Raw genomic sequence first — 25454 nt, 5'->3', positions numbered from 1 at the left:
TGAGACTTCTTCACATAGACTTTGTGAAAAGTCATCTGGGCTTATACAGGCCGTGGGTTTTACAAATGTTTCAAGAATCCTGTACAGTTCTCTGGGGGAATTATCGGCTTCCATGAGCTGTTGAGCAATGTTGTTTTTACGGGCAGCCTTGATATGTTTGTAGTAGTTGGCTTGAGCTGCACGATGTGCCTTTTTATTATCCTCAGAGTGTGATTTCCTCCATCTCTTCTCTATCCTTCTACATTCTTGCTTCTCTTTCCTGAGAGCTTCGGTGTACCATTTTTCCTGTTTAGCCACAGGGAACTGTCTAAATGTTTTCAAGGGGGCAATTTTATCAATGGCTGCAGTCAGAGATTGCTGAAACATAGTTAACTTATGTTCTACTTCATCAATATCTCTGATCTCGGGTTTTTCCCACGCCTTTTCTAACGTCTCCAGCGTGAGTTTGTGCCACTGTCTACGTATAGTGGAGGGTAGGGAGTTTTTTTGGGGACCTTTATTAACTTTAAAAATAGTAAATTGTAATAAAAAATGATCTGACCAATAGACTTGGGTAGGTTTATGACACAGTATATTGTCGAAGTTGGTGTATATCAGGTCGATGCAGTGTCCACCATCATGGGTGGGATCCTGATTCTTTTGTGTGAGACCGATGGTTGTCATATCAGTTGACAAACTTTTGGTCCCTGTGGATTCAAATTGGTCAGTGTGAATATTAAAATCTCCGAGGAGAAGGAAATCTTCATTGGCCCGCATATAAGGGCCAAGCATCTCTAAAAGAGATGTGGAAAAACTGGGGCATGGAAGAGGTGGTCTATATACGAGTGCACCTTTGCTAGTCTTTCTGTTGGGGAAGGTAATTCTGAAAACCATTGTTTCCATTTCTCTGCAACATTGTTTATCTAAAATGTCTAATTTAATAAACTCTTTATAAATTATGGCGATGCCGCCACCAATTTTATCGGGCGATCAGAGTGATGGAGTTTGTATCCCATAGGTACTCCCAAGGTGATGGCAGATACCGTATGGGGTTTTAACCAAGTTTCAGTAATGAAACATAGATCTGGGGACAGGGAGTGTATTAAGTCCCAGATCTCGGTTTGGTGTTTGGGCATCGAACGAACATTCATGAGGATGCATTGCAGATCATTAAATGATTTACAGGGTTCGTGAGAGTTATTAAAGTGCATTGAGGAATAATGGCATTTGTTACACGAGAACGGGCCATCAAAACAGGGTCTATTGTCCTCAGAATAACACGGGGAGGAAAGTTGCCTCAATGAATTCAGAAAGCTAGACTCATACCTGATGTGTTTGGTAGCGCCGAGAGGCGGCATGATGTGAAAATACCGCCCCGTCGCCTCGTCCTGTCGCGGACGGGCGCAGACGGGCAGCTCTTTGGCTGGTCTTCGGCTGTAATGAGGCTGCGCGCCTCCTGTGAGGCGATGGCTAAATAGCCCCCTGCTGACAGCTAGAGCGCTGACCGCTCCCGGAAGTGCCTGGCCCTCACCTGTCCGCCCTCCGCACAACGGTAATGAATTACCGAGTCGGACCGAGGCGGGCAGGAAGTAGAATCGAGACCAGCACTCCGGAATGCAGGGATGGAAGGGATAGGGATGCTGGATGGAAAGGACTCAGTGGGGCCTGGCATAGCGGTTGATGGGGCCCAATAAATACATAGTGGTATAGTAATCACAGAAAGCCTGCAGGATAACTGCCTGTTGATAAAGCAAGGTGCCACTGGAATCCACTACTTCTGTTATTTGGGTGAGTGGTTGTCTCGCGGCAAATGAGCCATGTAAGGACGCTTTTGGCTTTGTCGCCTTCCCTATGTACTTTAGACGCATGGCCAGCAAAATTATAGCTTTGCAGGTCTTCTAAGAGGATTGCACAATCTGTCTTAGCCTTTGCGACCCACGTGTCGAGTGCCAGGTCCATGACCGACTCTTTGCACAGCGAGACCAGTTAGCGTTCGGACTATACTATCTCCCTCTCCAGAGTCCTACGGACTCCCACAATCTTCTGGATGCAGATTCCCCTTGTAACTACATTAACGGTGTCACACTCCAACGCCTCCATTGAGGCTGTGTCACTGTTTTCAGAAAAGCAGTGTTGAATGTGATCTTCGTGCTCCGCTCGGAAGACTAGGTCATCAAGGCAGTCCCGTGGAAGTCTGCACATGCGCAACAGGGAGCGAGGAGGTGTCCATCGAATGTCCAAGATATGAGCTTGATGATCAGAAATCACTCGACCCAGATAGTCCGAGTATTGTACTAGGGGCAGAAGAGGGAGAGACCAAAGGAAGCAAGAACCCTTGACAAACAAATAATGGGGTATAGACTGGAAGGAGTATAGCCAAACCCCAGGATGAAACGAGCACCAGATATCTGTGAGTGAACAGTGCTGAGTCCAGGCATGGAAATGAATTGTGGGAGTGAGACTGGTCCAGAGTGAGGTCTAGTAAGCAAATGAAGTCTGCACCCAGGGTAGGTATGTCCTAGGGGTTAGTACAGATGACAGTGTGTCCCAGAAGGCCCCTAGTTCGAAGAATAAATGCTCCCTATGAGGAGCGGCTGTCCAATCCAGACGGCTCTCACAGAAGACATAACGACCCTCTTTGTCAACCGTCAGGCATATTTCTTGTAGGGAACCCAAGTGTCCAGCTCACTGATGCTTTGCAAATCAGGGTATAAGGACTCATTATTGTAATTAGGAGCCAGCAAGCCACCCCCCCAATACCATCAACATCCTGGGGTGAAGCTGATCTGGTACGGGGTTAAAGTCAGGCTGAATGATGACTAGCTGCGCTTTGGTAATTTCACAGCACAACATTAGTTGAGCTGACACCGATGTTGCTTCACGGCCTGACAGAGGTGATGGGACCAGATCATCACTGTTGGTGTTGACACCCACATCAGGATGGCAGTAACCGGCATGAATTGTGGAGCTGACGTTGAAATCTGTTATGAAGTTGGTACGGGCCCACTACCAGGTACAAACTAAGAAGGAGAGCTACCCAACTAAAAGCCAGAGGTTCCTTGGGGTTCTAAGGACCACCGCAAGGAGACGGTAGCTCACTGAATATTTGCAGCATGCCCTCTTTGAAGGTCTTAATCTGCTGCACATGGATGACATAACTCCAATCACACCATAAGATGACATCGAAGTTGGAACCATGTTTGGTTGTAGTGAAACAGTGGATGACAGCAAACCACTGTAAACTCAACCCTGATAAAACTGAAACCTTGGAAGTGTGACTTTCAACAAACACAACAAAACACCAAGGAATCATCCAAGATGTAGCCTTTACTTCAGAACTATACATAAGCTACCCCAGTGGCTCCAAAACCTTTTAGAACCATGGCGGACTTTTTAGAAAGACAAACTTTCACAACCCACTTAGCTTTAATGGACATATGAGGTGGGCGATATTTGAATGTAACTAAAGCATTGTGTGGTAGCGCACTGTCATTTGGAGGCAGCACATTTTCATTGAAACGGGCACTACATTTTCAGAGACATGCACTTTTACTGATAAAACTATATTGCACACAAATTATAATGTGTGGAAATCTGGTTTCAGTAAATATTTATCATTTGTGCATCACCAATTGAGTTTCTTGATTTGTTTTGCTCTTATTAAAATCTTTGTTTCTATCACGCTTCAGAATTGCAAAAAACACATGGGCTTCATTTTTGCTTTCCTAACTGCTGAATATGTACAGTTCATTTGAAGTTATCTACATTCTCTGTTTCACAAAAATGACATCCTACAGCCTTTCCTTTCACACTTCATGTCCCCCAGTAAGACAGACGCATAATTCACTGACCTTTTCCTTCTTTGACAGCAAAGTGAGAGGCGTTTGTAAACTCCAATCCCCATAGCTTCGCCTATGCGAAATCTTTGGCTGTGTCAATTTGTTTTACATGTTACACAGCAATTGAGCTGCTGTGCAACATGGCTTAAAGTGACAATGAAAAAAATGCCATGACGCAGTCAATAGTGGCTGCCTATTAGCTTTGTAAATGTTTGTTTTCTTTTCTAGTCTAGTTTATCTGGACTCTGCGTTACAGCGCATTGTTTAAAATAGTAGTTCACCCCAGATAAAAGAGTATCACTGTCTACTTCACAAAACAAGCGCAAGATCTTGCTTAGAATCTATAGATTTATTTCTCTTCGTATTAATAAAAATGGAAATTTGCCTCCTTTTCACATGGTACCATGAAAAGCATTTGGTGGTGGATGAAAGGGCCACGTTCAAAAATGCATAATGTGGTGGGGGGGGGGGGGAGGAGTGGGGATAGGGGTGGAGGGACTATCCAACACCCAAGATGGTTGTACTCTCTAAGAGCTCCAATCGCAGCTTGAATAATATTTCCCACATATCCGGTACGTACAGTTATCCGGTGAGACCGCAAAGTGCATGGACTTATGCCCAGGAGTTTACCGATCCATCGGGAGGAAAATTCCGACAACCCTGACCGAGTTATCGGCTATGTCACAACTTGCGGAGAGGAGGCGGGGTTTCATTCGGTGCGCTGCCCGCGTTCTGCGACGATGCTCAGGGGTTGCAGAGACGAGCCCGCTGGCCCAGACAACGAATTGAGATCCCACCGGACCTGGCGCATTTCTCGTCCTCCGGCCAGATTTCGACTGCTTCTTACCGTCGGCTCCTGGTGGACTCCACGTGGGATACGATCGCTGCGTGGCACCGAGTAGGCTCTGGTGCGCGCAGCTCCTCCGGATTGTTCAGCTGCTGGCATGATCGCTGTCTCCCGATGGGGAGTGGAAGGGTTCGGGGCTTCCTTTCTCACCCACACCAGAGGGTAATATCCAGCGGTTGTGTGCACGCCTGGTGGAATCCGCTGTTGCGGAGGGCTGGGCTAGCGCCATATCGAGATGCCTAACCCCTCCCCCATACGGACGGGTGAGCTGGGACAGCACCTTCCCGGGGTACCTCGGAAGACATGCGTATTGGAACTTTTGCTAAATGGCTCCCTTGCTGTATTGTAATGATAAAACGCCTCTGTGGGAAGGGGTATGGACTACAATAATATGAATTGCCTTGTATTGGCCCCACACCCTGGAGGCATCGTGTGCTAGTGGTGCAGAGACTACGTCACAGTGGCTGGATGTTGTATTAATGATATAGTCTGTCCTTAGGGACCCTTGTTGCAGCAAACTAAATAAAGAACTTTGGGGTGAGGTGTGCGACATCTGTACTTTCTCCGGACTATTGTTGGAGACGGACCTGACTGTCTCTGCCCCATTACTCCACCCACCTGTGGTCTGCGCTTGTTCCTCAACATAACACCATGGCTGCTGCTAAGGGCTCTAGGCAGACTCATCAGTTAAAGCTGGCGAGGTTCGCTCATACTAAGTCGGATGCCACGGAAGAAAGACACGATGACCCAGAAGCGAAGCAGCATAGTGATGAGGGGGCCCCAACACTGGTAGACGTCATGGAGGCAATCCAGGGAGTCCTAACAGCACTGGAGCATAAGATCAATGCAGTCAAATCTGGAGTCACCCTTATCTGCACTGACCTCCATCACATGAGAGACAGAGTTAAGACGACTGAGGACTGTTACCACACTTCAGGCCTCCACGAAGTTACTCGAAACGTTGGTAAAGCGACTATTGGCTCAAACGTCAGACCTTGAGGCGAAATTGGAGGATTATGAAGGGCGTGCACGCAGAAATAACCTGCGAATTTTGGGGGTACCCGAGAGGGCGGAGGGGCAGACCACTGATCTCTTTGTAGAGGACTTAATTCAAAAACACCTGCAGCCCCGGTCTCTCTTCCAATTCTTCTTGGTGGAGCGTGCTCATAGTGTTCCATGGAGGCCCCCGAAACCGGGCGCCCCTTTGCATCCCATACTGGCGAGGATTTTTAACTTCAGCGACAGGGACATCATTCTACGGCTGGCCTCATCGCTTAAATTTGAAAACTCCATTACTTTCTTCCCTGACTTTACCTAAAAGGTACAGCAAAAAAGAAGGTCCTTTCTGGAAGGAAAACACGCCCTAAGAAGTCAGAACCTGAAGTACGCAATGCTCTTTCCAGCTAAATTGCGAGTGCAGGTGGAGGGGAAATCCTGTTTTTTCAGATCCCGGAGGAGTCCTGGGACTGGCTGGAAGGGTGGCGCACTGTTGATGGAGGAGGACGCCCCACCCGGAAGCAAGAACAAGAAGTTCATCCTGGGAAGGGGGATCAAGACGACAACAATGGTGGTCTGGGAGACGGGGCTTTGTGACTGTGACTTGATCTCTTTCTGGAGTAAACCCAGATCGCTTACCACTCTGTGTTAACTACCACTGCTGCTTGGTTCCATGAGAGCGGGGGTGACGACGGGGCGTGGCTAAGCACGCAATGGCGGAGGACGCGCTTGGGTAGAGCTCCGCGCTAAGCTCCCCTTCCCTGAGCCGATTCTCCGCCAAATTTCACCGCGGCTGCCGGAAACTGCAGGCGGACGTCCGCGGAGCTTGCCTCGGCAGACTGGCCGACTTTCAACTCGGGGCTCCGACGGGCCGGACCCCGACCTGTCCTGAGACCCCCCTGCGGGCCTGGAGGCACCCCGGCCGGCGGTGTGGTCACGGGAGACCGAGGCTTGGGCCCAGCGCATGGGCCCTGACGCGCGGGCCGCGCCGCACTGCCGGAGGGCCGCTAACTGACTGTCGCCACATCGGGAGCGACCAACGGGGGCTCGGTAACTGCCCTGCCCCACCGCACGACGCTAGCACCTGGCCCGACCAGCAGAGGACGGGAGCCCAGCACCCCCATCGCGGCCCCCACGAGACTGCTGCCCCGTGGGGAGAGAGGGCCGGCCGGGCTTCCTGCCGGTGCACCTTCAGCGGCCGAGGAGCGGAGACTGACCCCGGTGAGGAGCGGGAGTGACGGGAGGCCCACCCCCGGGACGCCGCGCAGCACCTGGCGCCACCCGGTGAGTCCGAGACGCCCAAGCAGGCGCAGGAGACCCGGAGCGGAGAGGCCGCCCCCCAGCCTGCCGCCGCGGGCCTGAGCCCCCGGCCCGGCCGGCGCTCTGCTGCTGACCGCGGAGCGGACACCTCCCCCCTGCAGCGAGGACACACGGGGAGACGCCTGTGGTCGAGCCCGCCTGCGGGCCCCCCCCCCCGGAGGTGGAGACTGTCTGGGGGGCAGTGAGACACACGTGCAGGGGGGAACGGGCCAGGACGGAGTGGCCGACAAGCACGAGACACTCGGACTCCCTGGACCCCCGCTGTGCCTGGGGCAGCGTGGCGGTGCTGAGCCACGGGAGGGAGAGGGCCCGTCTGACACCCCCCCCCGGGCGCGAAGACGTCGGCCACGATTGAAGAGGAGACTTCAGACCGACGGCCCCCCGGCCCAGGAGGGGCGTGATCCCGGAGGTGCCACCGGAGTGGCGAAGGCAAGAACTTTGCTGGACGTGCGCCCCGCACATGTCCGGAGGGGTGCGGACCCGCACCGGGACTGGAGGGGCCCCGCCAAAGGGGAAAACGGACAAACTGCTCAACAAAATGGCCGCCGAACAATTGGCCACGAGGCTAGACAGTGTGCTGGCGGCCGTAGAGCGAATGGAACAGTCACTTCAGCAGACCAGAACCTCCCTGGAGTCAAAAATAGATGGTGTTGCTGTGGACCCGACCCTCCTGCGGGACGACCACAGGAAGCTGTCCGACCGGACCAAGGTCCTGGAGGGCGTGGTGAAGGAGATCGAGCCCAAGGTCACCCAGACGGACAGGCAAGTGCAGGATCTCCTGAATAGAGTGGAGTTCCTGGAAGACAGGGCCGAGGATGCGGAAGGGAGGGCGAGACGCAACAACATCAGGCTCGTAGGCGTCCCGGAAAAATGGGAAGGGAACCACCCCGCACAGCATGTGGAAGACTGGCTACGGGCCCTGCTACCGGAGGGCGCACTTTCGCCCCACTTTGTCGTGGAACGTGCGCACCGAGTGCCGACAAGGCCCCACACCACCGGCGCTAACCCAAGACCACTGCTCTTCAGGATCCTGAACTACAGGGACTGGGACACAGTGCTGCGGGAAACGAGGCGAATGGGCGAAATACGCATAGACAATGCATCGATTATGTTTTTCCCAGATTACACCATCCAGGTGCAACGCCAAAGACACGACTTCATGGAAGTTAAGAGGAGGCTACGCACCGCAGGCCTCAAATACTCCCTGCTCTTCCCCGCAAAGCTGAGAGTGGTGGCGGGGGACAACACCTACTTCTTCGGAACCCCTGGGGAGGTCAGCGAGTGGCTGGACGGAGGCACGGACACGGCACCCAAACACCCTCGAGGAGGCGAGACGAGGTCCAGGCCGCGCGGCCCACAGCGCCGCCGCAGACACAGAACTCAACAGTCTCAGCGGACGGAGGAAGGATCGCGACACTCTCCCCCGTTGGACCAGATGCTCCAGGAACAACGCGATGCGCTCCGGAAGGTTTCCCAGCTCAGCAATCCGCCTTCACAGGAAACGAACCTCGAGGAAGGCCAACAGACAGTGCCCAGCGATGAAGACGAGGCCATTTATGGGATCCCGAACTCACAGATCTCTGTAGACCTGCCAGTCGTCACGCCTCAAACCTCTGACCTGATCCACTAACTCCACAGGAGGAACCTGTGACCTATCCATCAAGGCGAGGGGGAGGCGGCAAAGGCCTACTGGACGCTGAAGCGCAGCTGACACCAGACACGGCTGGGGGCGCACTCTTCTCCCCCCTGCCTGCAGATTCGACAGTGGACATCAGGAACAGTGAGTACTGCCTTAGTGGCACTGGTGGCCGGCGGGGGTGGTGTTGGTGGGGTTACCTCTTGACCTGTACTCATCCTTAACCGCCTCCAGGTACGGTCCCGGGAGGGAGGGGTGCCTTTCCTGACAGGGACTAAGGGCTCACAACATACCACATCTCCACCCCCTGCCTGCTGAAACTCACACAAGCGGGGCCCCCCACGAATGGAATGGCATCGTACACCGGAACGCAGCCGGCGGCCAGCAACGGCCTGTAACTTGAGGCTCGGGGATGGAACTTGAATCCCTTAACTGACATACAATCCTCTTTGCCACAACTGTGCTTATGCACACTGCCCCTTAGACTAACACGGTTGTCCCTCTCAATTGAGATAATGGACGGTGGCCCGTTTCGCCACTGCCCTTTTGGTATTCTAGTGGGACTCACCCACAGTTGGTTACTGTTGTTTATTGTTTTACCCCTACCTGATGTCTTCCTGAATAATGCTGAGTGTACTGTAGGGGGTGGATACGGGAATGCTGAGAACAGCGATGAGAGGGCCTTTGGTGGGGCTGCTGGTTGTAAGATTGTTGGGGAGGAGTACACACTGCTGTTATGTCTGCAATAAAGATATGTACTTGGAACATCAGAGGTATGCACACACCTGCGCGCAGATACCAAATATACTCCTACCTGAAAAGACAGCAAGTACAGATTGCACTCCTGCAGGAGACACACCTATGTGGGGCGGAGGTGGCTGCACTGCGGCGCAGGTGGAGGGGTCAACTGTACGCCACTGAATACTCCTCGTTTGCCCGTGGAACACTACTGTGGGTCAGGCCGGGCACCCCCTTCACAATGTCGGAAGTTCTCACAGACCAGGGGGGGAGATATGTCCTGGTGAAGGGTCGCATAGACGGGCAGCCAGTAGTCCTGGCGTCCATTTACTCTCCAAACACAGACCAGGGAAGCTTCCTGACACACCTTTCGGAGAAACTGGCGCCCTGGCACGGTGTCCCCTGGGTACTGGGGGGTGACTACAACACGGTGCTGGACCCTGTGCTGGACCGCTCGGCCCCGCCCAGGCCAGACGCCACATCCCTAGGGGCCACGAAGGCACTCACACGGTGGGCGGCGCAGTGGGACCTGAAAGATGCATGGCGCGCGCACAACCCAGACACCAGAGTATACTCTTACTACTCGGGGGCACACGCGCTGCACGTCCGCCTAGACAGGTACATGGTGTCAACGGAAATGCTACCGCACATCACTGAGTCCCAATACCTCGGTCGGACACACTCGGACCACAACCCACACACGCTGGCCGTAGCTTGGGAACGCCCACACCCACCCATCCCTACATGGCGACTACAACCTGCTATGCTGCTCGACGCCCCCTTTAGAGACTCCCTGCAGGCCCGCGTAGCACAATACTTCACTGACAACTCGGGCACAGCGTCCTCTCCGAGAGTGGAATGGGACGCCTTCAAGGTGGTGATACGGGGTCATTGCCTGGGTACGCAAGGAAGTATGCAGAAGAAACTAGAGGCGGACTTGTGCAGGGTGGAAGCGGACTTACTCCGCTGGGAACGGGAGGCGGTGGCTGGCGCAGGTGACCGGCTGCGGGAGGCCCGTGAGGAACATGCGGCGCTACTGGAAAGACTGAGGCACATTAATTTTGCGGCCCACTCTGCGCGAGTACACCAACACAGTGACAAGCCAGGGAGACTACTGGCTTGGCTGGTCAAACAAGAGTCCCGCACGGAGCCCGTGTCCGCTATCCACACAGCTGAGGGGGAGATAGTGTATACACAAAGCAAGATACATCAGGCGTTTGTGGGGCACTACCAGGCCATGTACAAGTCACAACTGAGGGTCTCCGCGGCCACCATCGCGGATTACCTAGCGGACATTCAACTGCCTTCACTAACGGACGCACAACAGGGGGATCTAGGAGAACCATTTACTCAAGAGGAAATGTGCGAGGCCATTTTCGCACAGTCCAATGGCAAGTCCCCCGGCCCAGATGGCCTACCCGCCGAATTCTTTAAGGCTTGCTCGGACACACTGGTCCCGGAGATGCTCAAGCTGTATGCAAACGCAATTGAGGACTCGGCGCTCCCAGACTCGCTCAACGAGGCAAACCTGGTCTTGCTACTGAAGCCAGGCAGGGATGGTACGTGCATGGGGTCCTACAGGCCTTTAGCCATGTTGAACACGGACTACAAAATCTTCACCTCCCTGTTGGCCCGCCGCCTGGCCTTGGAAGTCCCGGCCCTGGTACATACTGACCAAAACGGGTTCATGCCGGCGAGGAGCACTTCTCGTAACCTGCGTCGCCTCTTCCGGGTTCAGGAAGTGGCCACACTGCACTGGCCGAGATCGGGGTGCCTCGTCCTAGACCTAGAGAAGGCCTTTGACTCGGTGGAGTGGCCGTTCTTAGGAGCGGTGCTGGACAAACTTGGCGTAGGGGACGCCTTCGCGGAAATGGTCGGGCTGCTTTACCAGAGGCCTGGCGTCCGAGTGCGGACGGGTAGGCTGCTGTCGGAGACGGTGCGGGTACGCAGAGGCACCAGGCAGGGTTGCCCCCTGTCACCCCTCCTTTTCTCTCTGGCCATCGAGCCCCTGGCAGCTCTACTGTGGGACAAGGGAGCGGAATGGGGGATCCCGCTGGCTGATGGGATGCACACGGTCTCGCTCTACGTGGACGATCTACTGCTCTATGTGCGAGACCTCACCGCGGTGCCCGCCGCGCTGTCGGTCATTTTCCGGACCTTCGAGGAAGTGTCGGGCCTCAGGGTCAATTGGACCAAGTCCGGGGTATACGCATTCAGCCCGGACCTGGAGGAGTGCGACGTGCACCTTGGAGGCGCTCGGCTTGCTTGGTACCCGACTACGTTCAAGTACCTCGGGCTGCACATCTATAGGGACCCGCAGAACATACTGGAGGGCAATCTGGTGCGCGCTATCTCCTCGCTGCGGGCCCAGATGACCTTCTGGAAGACCTTACCATTGAACGTGCCCAGCCGGATTGCACTGTCTAAAATGATAGCGCTACCCAGGCTACTTTACCACTTCGCGAATATCCCACTGTATGTCCCCACGAGGATCTTCCGCGAACTGGAATCGATGCTCCGCGGCTTAATCTGGAACACGGGGCGCCCACGAGTGGCCCTGGCGAAGTTGTACTCCCCGACTGCGGAGGGAGGGTTGGCAGTCCCCAACATGGAGCTGTACTACCTGGCTGCGCAACTGCAATGGGTGACGTATTGGCTCAGCGACTCACACCTCGATGACACCGCCAACGCAAAGTACCAGTGGACACACGCACAGGTGTGCGCCCTGTTTCACCTGCTGACCAAGGGACCCCGCCCTCTGCCCCTCCACACGGCCGTAGCCCGTAAATGCTTCATCCGTAGCCTGAAGCTGACACAGACTGTCAGGCCGTATGCCCCTGCCCTCCCCCTGGTGGGCACCCCCCGGAGGAGTGGGATGGTGACACCACGTAACATGGAACTCTGGACTACTGCCGGCGTGGAGACAATGGGCGACCTGTATGCAAACGGGGCCCTGCTTCCCTTTGCGGAGCTATCGGAGGGCACGGGTCTGCCGGCAGGGCAATTCCTGCTCCACGCGTCAGTGGTAAGGGCATACACGGAATCCTGGGGGGATATCCAGGAGGAGCCCCCGATCCATCACCTAATTCAGTACCTGCATGTTATGGGCAGAGGCTCACACATTACACACTGGCTGGCGCAGGCGCTACTCATGCACACTCAGAGGCCCACACAGCCGATCAGGGACAAATGGGCAGCCCACCGTGGGAGGGATTGGACGGATAAGGAATGGAACCTGGTCCTGGCCAGCCCTGTGAACGTCCCGCGTAACTCCCGTTTCCGAACCATTCAGTTGTATATACTGCACCAGGCATACCTATCACCAGATAGAATAAACAAATACTTTGCGACCGACACTGCCGCCTGTCCCAGATGCGACCTGCTGGATGCGGACATCCTGCACATGCTCTGGAACTGCCCATCTCTGTCCACATACTGGGGGGAGGTGACGTCACTCCTGACACACAGCACAGGCCCGGGGTTACCTGACACATGGGAGGCGTGCGTTCTTGGATTATACAAAAGGACTAAACAAAATAAAACGCAAGCCCGGTTCTGGGATCTGGGCCTCATTACAGCCAAGCGACTGCTCACTCGGCACTGGAAGAGAAGGGAACCACCGACCCCCGCACACTGGTATGCATCCTTTACTAATTGGGCCAGAGCAGAGGGCACGGCGCAGCGCGGGGAGGAGATGGCGGGTTTGAGACAGTTCCCGATCGCGCACCTCTGGGATGACATCCTGGGGTCCCTACAGGAGGAGGGCGAGGCCAGGGGGCTCACGCAGAGACAACTGAGACGGGCGGGCGCCCCTGGGGTGACGGCACCATAGGCAGGGCTGCACGCAGCACCCCCCCCAGAGGGTAACACCGGCCTTTAGACGCGCAGGTCACGGACACAGCCAGCCACCCACACGAGAGCTCTCTAACATACACAGACCCGACACTCGCCCCCAGCACCATAACCCTGACACCGTCCTCACGAGTACACTCCCCCCCCCTCTTCTCCACCCCTTTCATACTCCCACGTTTAAGGTTTCAGACTCCTGTTCTTCCCAGCTGCAAATATACCCACTATCACATAGCGATAGAAGGATGCCCCTAGCCGAGCACTCGGCAGCGAGCCCGGGCGCGGGCAGCGTCTGCCGAAACACCGACTAGGGCGATTCATCTGTTTGCCGCACACACCGCACACTGAGCTGACAGTCGGTGAGGCACCACCGCCCACCAAGCCTGTCCCTCACCAGCTCTACAGCTATCTGTACAAGCACGCCATTGACCCCCCGATTCGCTGACACACTTTCAGTGCACATTGCACCGTTCAAAGGGTCATTGGGGCTATACATGCCGAAGGGACGCGGCGCAACGCTGCCACGACAGAAACACTGGGACACGCCGATGCAAACGGCTTTGTTTTTTGTTTGCAGAGTTCAAGGTTTATTTCTAGTAAAAATGTAAAATGAGACGTCACTTATAGAGATGATTGTGTGCTGAACAAGACTGATATGCATAAAATACCCGTGGCTTAGCACACCAGAAGATGAGTAAGATACTGCAGAATGCCTTCCCCTGTACACCTTTGACCAGACGATCCACAGACTTGTTGCAGCCGGCCCACAGGGTTGTAGGCTTTGCTATATGTACTGCACTTTTGAACAATAATAAACGTCTCGGAAAAAAGAAAAAAAAATGAGAGCGGGGGTGACTATACTGTGACTGTATTGTTTGAGATCTGTATCCTTTTTATTTTATAGTTACACTTTGCACGACCTTGCAGGTTCCTGCACTATGCTTTTTGCTCCTGGGTTCGATTAACCGCGCCCGATCACCTGTGGTCGAGTGGGCTTTTGGTTAGCTGGGACTCATAATTCTCAAGATAGGGCTCACGTAATTGTTTACTCTGGGAATGTACTCATGCTCCTGGGTAGTTGGGCTTTGTAGCGTTCTCCCTTATTTAGTATGTTCGTTTTGGGTTCACAGGCACTCTGTGCAAAATTGGGTGGTGGGCAATTTTGAGTTCACGTGCAGGGAGGCAGGGTGGGGGTGGGTTCCAGGGTGTTTCAATAGGGTTTGTTTTTTATGTTTCTATATGTGCGTTCAGTACAGTCAAATGGTTGGTACTTTCTTTAACGCATTCAGTGTCGCTAGCAGTACAAATGTCAGTTTCCTATTGTCTACATGTGCATTGTCTCAAGTGCTAGCATACATCGGGGGTTGTGTGATAGGCCACCATTATCTTGTCATTGTTACCCCTCCTGAGGAGGGGCTCCTGGCCCCCAGTGTGAATGAGTGCTGATTGTGTTGAAGCTCCACCGTTGAGCCGCCTTAAATGAATTTCTTGGAATGTGAACAGTTTGGGTGATCGTTTCAAGCGGGGTGTAGTACTGCAATTTTTGAAGCGCCACACCCCTGATCTTGTATTACTCCAAGAAACACACATCCAGGGAGTTTCATATTGTGCTCTTAATAGATGCGGATATAGGGTAGTGGTGCAAGCCGGCTACGCTAGGGGGTCCAGAGGTGTGGGTATCTTGCTACGTAACTCCCTCCCTTTCCAAATACAAACAGTCACACAGGATCCACTGGGGAGATTTGTATCGGCTTCGGGCAATGAGAAGGTCGGTCCCTTAATGTGACCTCCCTATACGTGCCCCCACAGACTTCACACTATGATACTTAATCCCTGGTATCTTAGAGTGCCAGAAATAAGAGACAAACTAGCGGAGGCCACCAAGAATTACTTTGAAGAAAACAACGGCTCAGTTGACTCAGAAGTAATAGTCTGGGAGGCCAATAAGACTGTGATCCGGGGTTGCGGGTCGCAGCGATAGCAGGCCATAGCATAGAAAAACGTAAACAGATGGAGAGGGAGATCGTCCGTCTCGAGAGTGGCCTGATAACCTCAAGCACATCGGATCCGCACAGAGACTGGCTATTAAACAAAATGAGTATAGGGATATTGCGGAGGGGACGGCGAGGGCCCAATACAGGGCTACGCAACACCGGGTCTATGACATAGGCGACAAGGCCAGCAAACTGTTAACCTGGCTTGACAAGAGGGAAATGGCTAAAAGGTGTGTTGCTCAACTCATAGATCATCAGGGTACAGTAATATATGACAGAGCTGGAATTGCGGAAACATTTGCTGTATATTTCGAACAGGTTTATACCACCACATGTTCCTCCACTCAAATGGAGGCGGGGGAGCTGTTGGCCACTCTGCACTTGCCCGTCTTGGAGCCTCAGGATGTTGCGGATCTTGACGCTTACTTGACGAGTGAAGAGGTGTGGAACGCGATTGGCTCCTTGCAGTCCGGTAAAGCTATGGGCCCTAGTGGCCTTTCCATTGAACTTTACAAATTTAACCCTCCCACAATTGCCCCATTTCTTGTGCGAATGTATGAGGAGAGTGTGACGAAAGGTGTGTGACCAGAGACACAGCATCTTGCAACTATTGCTGTTATACATAAAAAGGGTAAACTCTGTGAACAGTGTAGCCCTTATAGACTCATCTCCCTTCTGGACCTGGAGGCCAAAATTCGAATCTCCTGGCTCTGCGTCTCTCGCCCTACCTTCTCAAACTGATACATCCGGATCAATCCAGCTTAATGCAAGCTCGAAATACTGCTCTGACTTTCCGTTGCTTGTTCGGAGTTCTGGGGCGGGCCTCCAACATACAGGAGGACTCCGTAATCATGTTGTTTGACCCCAAAATGGCGTTTTACATGATCGAATGGCCCTTCTTGTTTGCCTCGCTCGAACAATATGGTTCCGGCCCGCGATTTTGGTCCTGGATACGTCTTTTGTAGTCACAGCCCCGAGCTTGTGTCGCAGTAAATGGCGGCTGTTCAACGGCCTTTGTATTGGGAAAAGGCACGCGACAGGGTTGCCCCCTGTCGCCACTGCTTTTCGCTTTGACCTTCGTACCACTGTCTATTGGGATTAGGGGGTATCCCCTTATTAGGGGTCTCAATTGGTCGGTAGACTGGAAAGATACGTTCTCCCTCTACGCCGATGATATCTTGCTTTTTCTAGCGAAACCTCACTTCTCCATGCACAGGGTACTACATATTTTTACTCTTTTCCAAAAGTATTCCGGTTATACTATCAACTGGGAAAAATCCTTGATATATGTATTGAGTGGAGGCCCTCGCCTGCTCCCCATTGGCTGTGAAGCCAAGATAGTTATGGATGGCTTCCATTATTTGGTTATATATATCACGCCCGTTCCCTCCATCTTTTATGACCGGAACCTTTTGCTTCCCCTACGCCGACTTCAGGCGGATGTGCAACATTGGAAAACACGGCCTCTTACGCTGCTAGTTAAAGCAGCTCTTTATAAAAGGATGGCACTTCCACGCTTTCTATATGTCCTACAAAATACCCCAATTTTGGTTCCGCCTCGCTTTTTCCAATCTATTAACGCTGAGGTTTGCGCCCTGCTTTTGAACTGCGGTGGTCCCCGTATTGCTCTAACCAAGCTTCCAAAAAGTTGGTATGATGGCGTCATAGACTTGCCAGCCATTCAATCCTACTATTGGGCCTCCCAAGTTGTGGTGCTGAATCACTGGGCACATTGACATATTGCAGACCCAGCCTACAGGATGGATAGGCATAATATGCTTCCAGGCACCTATCTTAGGGCACTATATGGTTGTGCGAAACACTTGCCCGGATTCACCCCAATCTCCACCAAGGCTACTCTTTGGAATAAGGCAACAGCCGCTCTTGGATGGAAGGATAAGATCACGCAGGTTACTCCGCTTCTTGACTCTTGCCGACTGGGAATGTTGTCTAAGCAACCAGGTTTCGATAAGTGGGACTTGATAGGCTTATCTAAGGTCGGAGATATGGGGAGGGCGGGTGGGGTGGCTACATTTACTGACTTGCAAAGAGATTTTCAGTTGCAGGGGGGGGGGGGAAATTTCGCCATCTTCAAGCCCGCAATGATCTCCGCAGAGCGATCCCTAAAGGGACGGACTTGCCGGTCTCCGCACCCCTGGAGGATAGACTCTTGGACGACTATCTCCAGCAGAAGGCCATCTCATTAACCTACTGTAAAATCCTGAAAAATATGCCAGACAACCAGGAGAAACTTCGTTCAAAATGGGCGACAGACATAGGAGATCTAGATGACGAATGGTGGGAGGTCCTCGCCTTTCCTCACGAGGTGGCAATCCGCTCCCGCTTTAAACTCATTCAACTTAAACTACTCCATTGTGTATACTATACTAGTTTGTCGTGGGTCAAGATGGGAATAATGGACTCCCCGGCTTGCCCTCAGCGTGCGGTCATGTTGGTACCTACATTCATCAGGTGTGGGAATGTCTGGTGCTTCTGGTGTATTGGGAGGTTATATCCGACATGTCCCGGATAAGCGGTTTATCTATTGATCTCTCCCCTCAGTTTTGTCTTTTAAACATCTGGGAGGCCACTGACTTATCCCGAGCAGGGAGGTTGTGTTTTGTTTTGGGCTGTATGGTTTCCAAACAAAATATAGCAAAAACTTGGAAGAGGGGAGCTCCACTACAGCACGCTGAATGGGAGTCCGATATGGACTGGTGTATGCAGGCAGAGATTGATTTACGAAAGTAGGGGTTGCTCACAAACGGACAAGAATTTGGGGCCCATGGAATAAAAGTAGGGGCTTGCTTTGTTCCCCCTTCCCCGATCCCCTCTCAGCGATGTTTGATAATGTAGATATTTGATGTGCAGATACTGAGGAAACAACGAAATAAGAAATTGTACCAGCGATCCAATAATATTCTATTTCTTGATTGTACTGCTTCATCATGGCCACCTAGAAAAGTTGATTATTGCATCGTACTGCACCTGTCTTAGTTGTGTGTTTGTTTGTTTTTCATTAATAAAAAAGATTTTTTTTTAAATCCATAATTTCTATGAAAACATAAATGACTTGCTGGAGCTATCACGTCCCCTGCGCCATGCGCCAAGGATTTGGCACCCTTACTGACAAGGTGATAACGGAGATATTTTCTCATTAGTTATTTAGTATGAACGAGGCAATCATCAGCGGCGGCTCTGCTGTATTTATATTAACAATTATGTTCTTCCTGAAACATCAGGGAGTCATTAAAAGGGCCTGAGGATGCTGTGCTCCATATGGAGTTGCTTGATCTGGCATATCGAGATGGCGCCAGAAAACAGTGTTATTTGATGTTCTGGAACAGGGCAGATTAAGGAACTTGAATTACTGCGCCTTTAACATAGTTCGTTTATTGAGCCTAGATATTTGAAATGACAGCTGATATACACTCAACAAAATTAGAGTGCGGCAAGGTGTTTGTACGGATCCCAAATGTTGCATGTAACATGCATGCAAGCAGAAAGCATGGAGGACACATTTGGTCAAAGGGAGATTTACAAACAAAGCATATCTTCCATGTGTAAGAGTACTTTCAAACATACTTTCAACATGAAAATTATCCAGGCTAGATTGCAGAGCAGGATTGAATAACTGCCCAAAAATCAGTTTCTGGCTAAGTTGGCATTACCCCAGAGTTCAAACCAACATGGAGGCTGCGAGAGGTAGGAAGGTCCCTTGACCTACAGTTTATCCGCCACTGTACATTTCAGCAGTGGTGTTCTATGTGAAAAAGCATTGCTTAGATACCTTTCTACCAAACTGTACTAACAGTAAGCTACTTGCAGAGATTCTAATTTCTTGTGCCGCAGGGTGGCGTCCACTTGACCTTTCGTGAAGAACAAATAAGGAAGAAAACTAAAGGCTAATGAAAAGTGCGATAGGAGAATACATTCAGTTGTCGATAGAAAAGATTTTGCACTTTTTTTTACTTCAACTGTACTGAAGGAGCCTGCAGTGTAAGAACACTGGCCACCGGAAGCAGAACTTGGGCCAAACTCCACGGCAGGGCGAGGACGAAGATGAAGACTGACAACACAGCAGGAAGAAAAGGGAAGAAGGAGAAACTGACCAATAGGAAGCAGAGAAACCAGAGTGATATTGAAGAGACTCGAAACCAGCCAATGGTAAGTAAAGAAATGTGAGAGCCACTGGCAGCCAACCAATGGTAAGGAAGGTAAGTAATGGGGACTCTCAGACTTTTTTAAGCTTTTTATTTAAATAGAAGATATTTTGCAAGCACTGTATAGGCAAAGCCTAAAAATGAGCAATTTGTCAGAAGACAGAGCCTGACATTGGACCTCTGTCTCTAAAGTGCAGCAAATGTAACAAGAAAAATTAGGAATTCAAGGGCATCTTTATTTATTGCTTGAACTTTCACGACCCACAAAAAATCCGCTAGCGACCCACATTTTGGGAAACACTAGGCTACACTGTGAAATTCTCAAACAATATGGTCAAAATCCTGACCAGAATATTCCCCTACCGAAACTTCCACACAGAGTTCAATATACATCTGTGTTTGTGCACTCTCGCCTGGATTACACAAACTACCTACACAAAATAGCCTCTTCTAAAACTTCTGGTGCAAAACACCGACCAGGTGGCCACTCCTACACCTGAAATCAAGGGATCGCCGTACCGAACTCTTGTGACCTTGCACTACCTTTAAGTGCATCATCGGCTTGAATTCAAAGTGCAACACACTAGGCACTGCAAGGAAAGGAAAACAATTCCTTCAGCAGACATTTCAGACCAACTGCCTTACATGAAGCCCATAATCCACCACAAACCAACAATTTAAAGTACATCTTTCAACAAAACCCAACTCTGAGATCACTCATTCTCAGCTAAAGCCTGCAAACTGTAGAACTCCCTTTGAAGCCAGATTAAGAAGCGCAGGATAGTATATTTTCCGGATGAGAACTCACCAATACAGGTATGTCCTGAGAGAGTTGCAGGATATAATTTTACCATTCTCAAGTTGACATAAACACCATGATAGTCTCGGTTTTAATCAGCCTATTTCTACTTTGTGGTTGGCATGCAGTCTGTTATCCGTAACAGAAAGTGGGTAAATCGTATCAGCACACAACAAATGCTGAGTTTATCATGGCTGCATCTCACTCAACTCTTCCCACACAGGTCAAACTAAAACGACAACTAAATATACATTTTTGCCGGATTACAATCTAGAGGTGGTGTTGCGCTATACAAATGCCAGCTGACATAAAATAAGTGAGTAATATTTTCTGCCTTTTAGCTGCAGCTTGTCCACTTCCTTCCGGCTGTTTGACTGCCATATGGAAGACTGTTGTGTTGGGAATTTGCTCCAAGAGGACATCTTTGATTTCTTTTCACCTCATTGGTATGAATGAGTCTCGGAGAAGTTCATATCTGCTGTGTAATCAAAACAGTTGTCGAGCCCGTTTACAAGATGATCTCCAAAACAGTAGCAAATATCCTGGGCAGCTTACAGGCAAGAAGATCTTATTTGATGAAAAGATCTTAATCAGGATATATATGCCACTATTCAGCATTACTACCACCAACGAGGGACCCAGTGCTGCAGTCCTTACGAAAACTGTAATACAAATACATTTCCCAGTCTTCATCCCTCTAGTTAAATTGAGTGAGCGTGACTATCCTTATCACAATCCATGCACCTTTAAAACATGTCCTTATGCCCGAACATATCAGTGTACCATTCACACAATGACTAAGAATAGGCTGCTTACTCTTCCTCGGAAACATATCCTCTTCATCACTCCAGTTGTCCTTCTCTTCCTTATCTTTAGAGCTGTTCCACTGTGAACGAAATGACCTACAAAAATATAGATATATTTACATACACATATTGCACTTATTTTTTCCATTATAACATCAATGTCCTCGTGTGCACTAAAGCTAAAATTGTGGCAAAAAAGGCATGCAAAAGAAATCATTATGTTGAAGAAGTGTGACCATCTTGTGTAAATTAAATACTTTGGTAGAGCTGAATGGAAAAAAACTCAAAAGCAAACATTAGACTAGGTGCCTGCACCCATCACATTTGTAATTAGAGGCTGATTGTCAATCAATGCATCATTGTGTGATTCGATTGTGTGTGCCCTTAAATTCTAAATGTGGTGATGATTACTTACCATAAATGACATGTTACTCCTACATCTTGCTTTTCTACAACTGCCAGCTTGTGGGCATACTGCCATCTATAGATGCCACCACATTCTTATATCAAAGCTGTTAAACACTGAGCTTTGCATAGATGTTACTTTGCATGCCTGAGTATGTACAGATGGCCACGCCCCTTCCCCTATCAATTATGTGCCCTAATGGCTTCCATGTTTTTCCACTTGGTGTGGACTTGATTCTCTTGACTGCACCTTGTTGTCCTTGTCATGATTTATTTTTAGATTTGCTCGCTAACTGCATCAAGAGCAGGGCAGATTAAATTCCATAGAAGAGGTATTTTAGATTTGAAGTGAGGCATTAAGAAGGAAAAACAGGCACTTCAAAACGAGGAGTGAGACCTAGTACCTGCTTGGGCAACGTATACTGAAGCACTCTGGCACTACCCCTTCTGTGACCCACACCAGCTGGGCATAATGGGTGTTGGGCAAACCACAGAAGGGTAAACATTGGCCAGAATGTAAATTACAGTAATGGAAACTACATACCACCATGAGAGGCTTTTTATCATTCTTCCTAGCTTCTGATTACTTATTAGACTGCTTGAATGCCAATCTACAGAACAGACATTCGGACATGCTCCTTCTGTGTTGCAGGGAATATCTCTGGTACCTATCCAGATCACTCCAGGACTGGTGGCACCTCTAAGTCCCAATGGTGCTGGCTCCAGTAAATGTAAGCTGGGTAGTGGTGCATCAGGAATTGATCCTTGCATCCTGCTCCGACTCCAGTGTCTGTGGCCTAGGAGCCTCCGCTAGCGGTCTCAGCCAGTTCAACTTCTAATCCAACTCCATGCAAAAAGAAAGGAACTGTTTATCGAAATTGAGGAATAGACGTGTGCTTTAATGTTTTGTTTGTTTATGTAACTTTTATTATCACATGAGAGTAGTGACTTCACACTAATCGATCTGGGTGTAGACTGCACATTAACTTGAGATATAATAAGGACCATGCAACTAGCCTTGTAAAAAGATGGGCTTTAAGAGAGATATGTCAACCCTCCATTGTGTAGTTTTTCAATTCAGTTTGGAAGGCTGAGGGTTCCACCTTATCAAAGTTTCTCACTCCTTCTAAATCATGCATATGGTGGAGTGACCAGAAATCTAATGTGTCTGGATATCATTTTTAGTCTGCTCTGTAAAGTTGAGAAGGATTGTATCCCAATATATCACTACTGGCCTTTTGCTCAGGTCCCGTTTTTATTCCTTAACCACTTGCGCGCTAGGGGTTTTCCCGCTGTGTGCTGGATTTTTCAAAAACCCGCATTACACGACGAGCTCAGCTCGTGATCAGCATACGAGCGCCGTAGCTGATGACGAGCAGAGCTCGTCATCAGCATCGAAGGGGTTAAGAGAGGCTATGCTCTCTGCCTGTGCCCATTTAAAGACCTTGGCACTCCACTGTGCAATCGAAGGGGACATAGGAGCTTTCCATGTCATCGCCACAGCTCTTTTAGCTAAAAGTAGGGACAAGTCAACAAACCTTGTAACTTTGTTTTTAAGTCTAGGTAATACCTGCCTACCATTGATGGTGGCCATCCTACCAGTACCCTACTCATTAGACGCCACCAGACTCATTAGACGCCACCAGACGGTTTTGAGATATGCCGGGTGCTTCCATACCATCCTATAGTCGATGCCTATAAACTTGGACAACACCGTCCTCCTTCTACCCTTCCTCCAGATGAAGTCAACTAAAAAAGAAAAAAGCTTGCTCAACTTTGGTGGAGGGAAAACGAGATCCTAAGTAAAAAAAAATGTTTTTGAAAAAGCAGACGGGGGAGCAACATTATTATGCATAGGGCCATAGGACCCACCATAGCAGGATCATGGTCAAAAATGATATCTGAGGGCATACCAATCTGTGGGTATTTCTCCAATTGCCCTTAAACAGATCCACCCTTCTGTAATATATCTGAATGCCTACATATTTAAAGCTGAGGGGGGCCCATGAAACAGTACCATCGCCTACTTGAGCATTTCACTTTGGGGGGGATTTTCTTGACCTGTACATTGATGATGCACAAACCAAGTATAGAAAAATGTACTTCTCAGTCTTAGTGAAAGTGCTCCAAATGGTATTAATTTATACAGCAAACTGTAGGCATATAGGCTCTGTCAGCCACCACAGTTCCCCTACGAAAGCCTCGGATTACAGTGGAGCTACAGGTCATCAAACAGGCCAAGAGATTCTTGAAGAAACAGGTTTTAAGCCTGCAATCACAAAGCCTCCCTATTTCTTAGTCTCTCAACAAGAACTATAAGCCTCTTTTTTTTAATTTATTAAACATTATATTTATTTTCATGGTTAATACTGCAGCAATATTACCAGACTACATGACTTTCTCATTGATATAGTTTTGCAACCAAGTACATTGCACATTCATAACAGTTTATTTATAGCATATCGCGGCAGGCCTCACCTTTGTTGGGATCAACCAGATAATTTAGTCTACAGAAGAGGATGACTCAAGAGTTGAAGACATCTCATCCACTCAATAGCAATGTCGGTCTGCCCAGTGGGCGTCCTCTGTAGCGTTTACTTCCTTTTCATATGTTAATAAGGGTGCTCAGATCTTTTCGAACTTGCTAATATTGTTGAGTAATAATGCATTTAGTTTTTCATTTGCGTAAACAGCCCACATTTTGCCCACCAGATAGAAGGGGAGGAGTAGCTTCTGTTTCCAAACCTGAGCTAGGGGCAATAGGTGTAAGTCCCAAAGTTCCTGTTTTATGCACCTTCTTCCAATGTCTTTAATTTTCGAGCTGTTCAAAGTTCTGGTGCCTTTTAGGATTTTTTACAGCTCACAGATCAAAGATTAAATACCAGTCCTCTTACTTAGGACAATACCTTCTTCAAAGATGTATTCCCAGTTGTTCTCCAAGGCTCCAAGACTGACAATCTATTTTAGTCTTGCAGAAACATTTCGATGCTAGAGGCCCAGGATCTATTACTCACTTGACTGAGCAGGTCTTTCAGGCATAACTCCCTTTTCAAAATACGGTCTCAAAATTGATCTTTGTAGTCCCTGACTCAAACACCTTTCTGAGCGGTGGAATATTCCGATAAGTGCCCAGGTGGAATACATCTTGCAATGCTCATTATTGATTCTGCCCCATGTAAAAGGTATCCATATATAATACCATTGAAGAGCACAGTTAACTCTCCTAGGTGCTATGCAGGCTGTGGGAGATTTTGCTCTTGCCTTCAGGGTTAGCTACTTTTAACAAGACAGTAGCTTTAACCACTGGCTCCTGATTATTTTGCTTATCTTCCCATACTATCCAAAGGTGTGCTTCCCCTCTCAACATGATACCCACTCAGCTCACGACATCGGAGTTCTGCCCCTTTCCAGTGCTTAATTTGTATAGCACAACCAACTAATGAAGCATATGCAGAACCAAGGCTGGCCAGTCATCCATCTTTCTTCCAACACCTTACCCTTCCTGTCCATACATCTCACTTTTGAAGATTCCTATCAATTAGTTTTCTCCCTTTGTCACAGTGTTCCTAGCTTTCTCTTCAACCTCCTTCATCCCTTCTCTGCTTCCCTCTCTCTTACTGTGGTGATGATAAAAGAAACGGTCACAGTCCCCAAAATGAGTGTCAATGCCCAACACCTACAACCATAGGCATAAGTTATGCACTTAATTTAAAAATATGCGAGCCAAAGGTTTGTACCGACTGTCTTGCCCCTCTTCCTTGTTCCTCCAAGAACTCTCCTGGTGTAGCACATTTTAGGTCAAAGTCAAAGATTTCTTTGCACAAACCTGCAATGGTAAACTGACGACTGAGGATTGGGATCAAAGAAATATGCTTGTACATGATATTTCAGAATGCCCTAAAAACGAACTTATTTTAATTGCCAAGGTAGTCTCATCTGTGAAGACTCTATCCCAGCTTCTATCAGTCTTCAGCCAAGATGACTTTTGAGGTGAATGTTTGCACTATATACATGCGTCTCTATCCTATCCTACTCTATGGAAAGATAGAAATGTAATCATTAAATGGTAGGTAAAAGCTGAAT

The 25454-nt window shown here is 49.7% G+C and overlaps 1 protein-coding gene across 1 annotated transcript in view; it reads right to left on the bottom strand.

Annotated features, from left to right (window-relative positions):
• Nucleotides 1-25454, bottom strand: part of TERF2 (telomeric repeat binding factor 2) — a 663265-nt gene that overhangs the window by 132414 nt on the left and 505397 nt on the right. The window contains exon 8 of the mRNA XM_086945762.1: nt 20977-21062. Within this exon, the coding sequence (XP_086801888.1) occupies nt 20977-21062 (86 nt within the window). The remainder of the gene's footprint in view (nt 1-20976; nt 21063-25454) is intronic.

The sequence above is a fragment of the Lissotriton vulgaris genome, chromosome 12, assembly GCF_964263255.1.
Source record: "Lissotriton vulgaris chromosome 12, aLisVul1.2, whole genome shotgun sequence".
NCBI classification, from domain to species: Eukaryota; Metazoa; Chordata; class Amphibia; order Caudata; family Salamandridae; genus Lissotriton; species Lissotriton vulgaris.
This window is presented reverse-complemented; position numbering and strand designations above follow the sequence as displayed.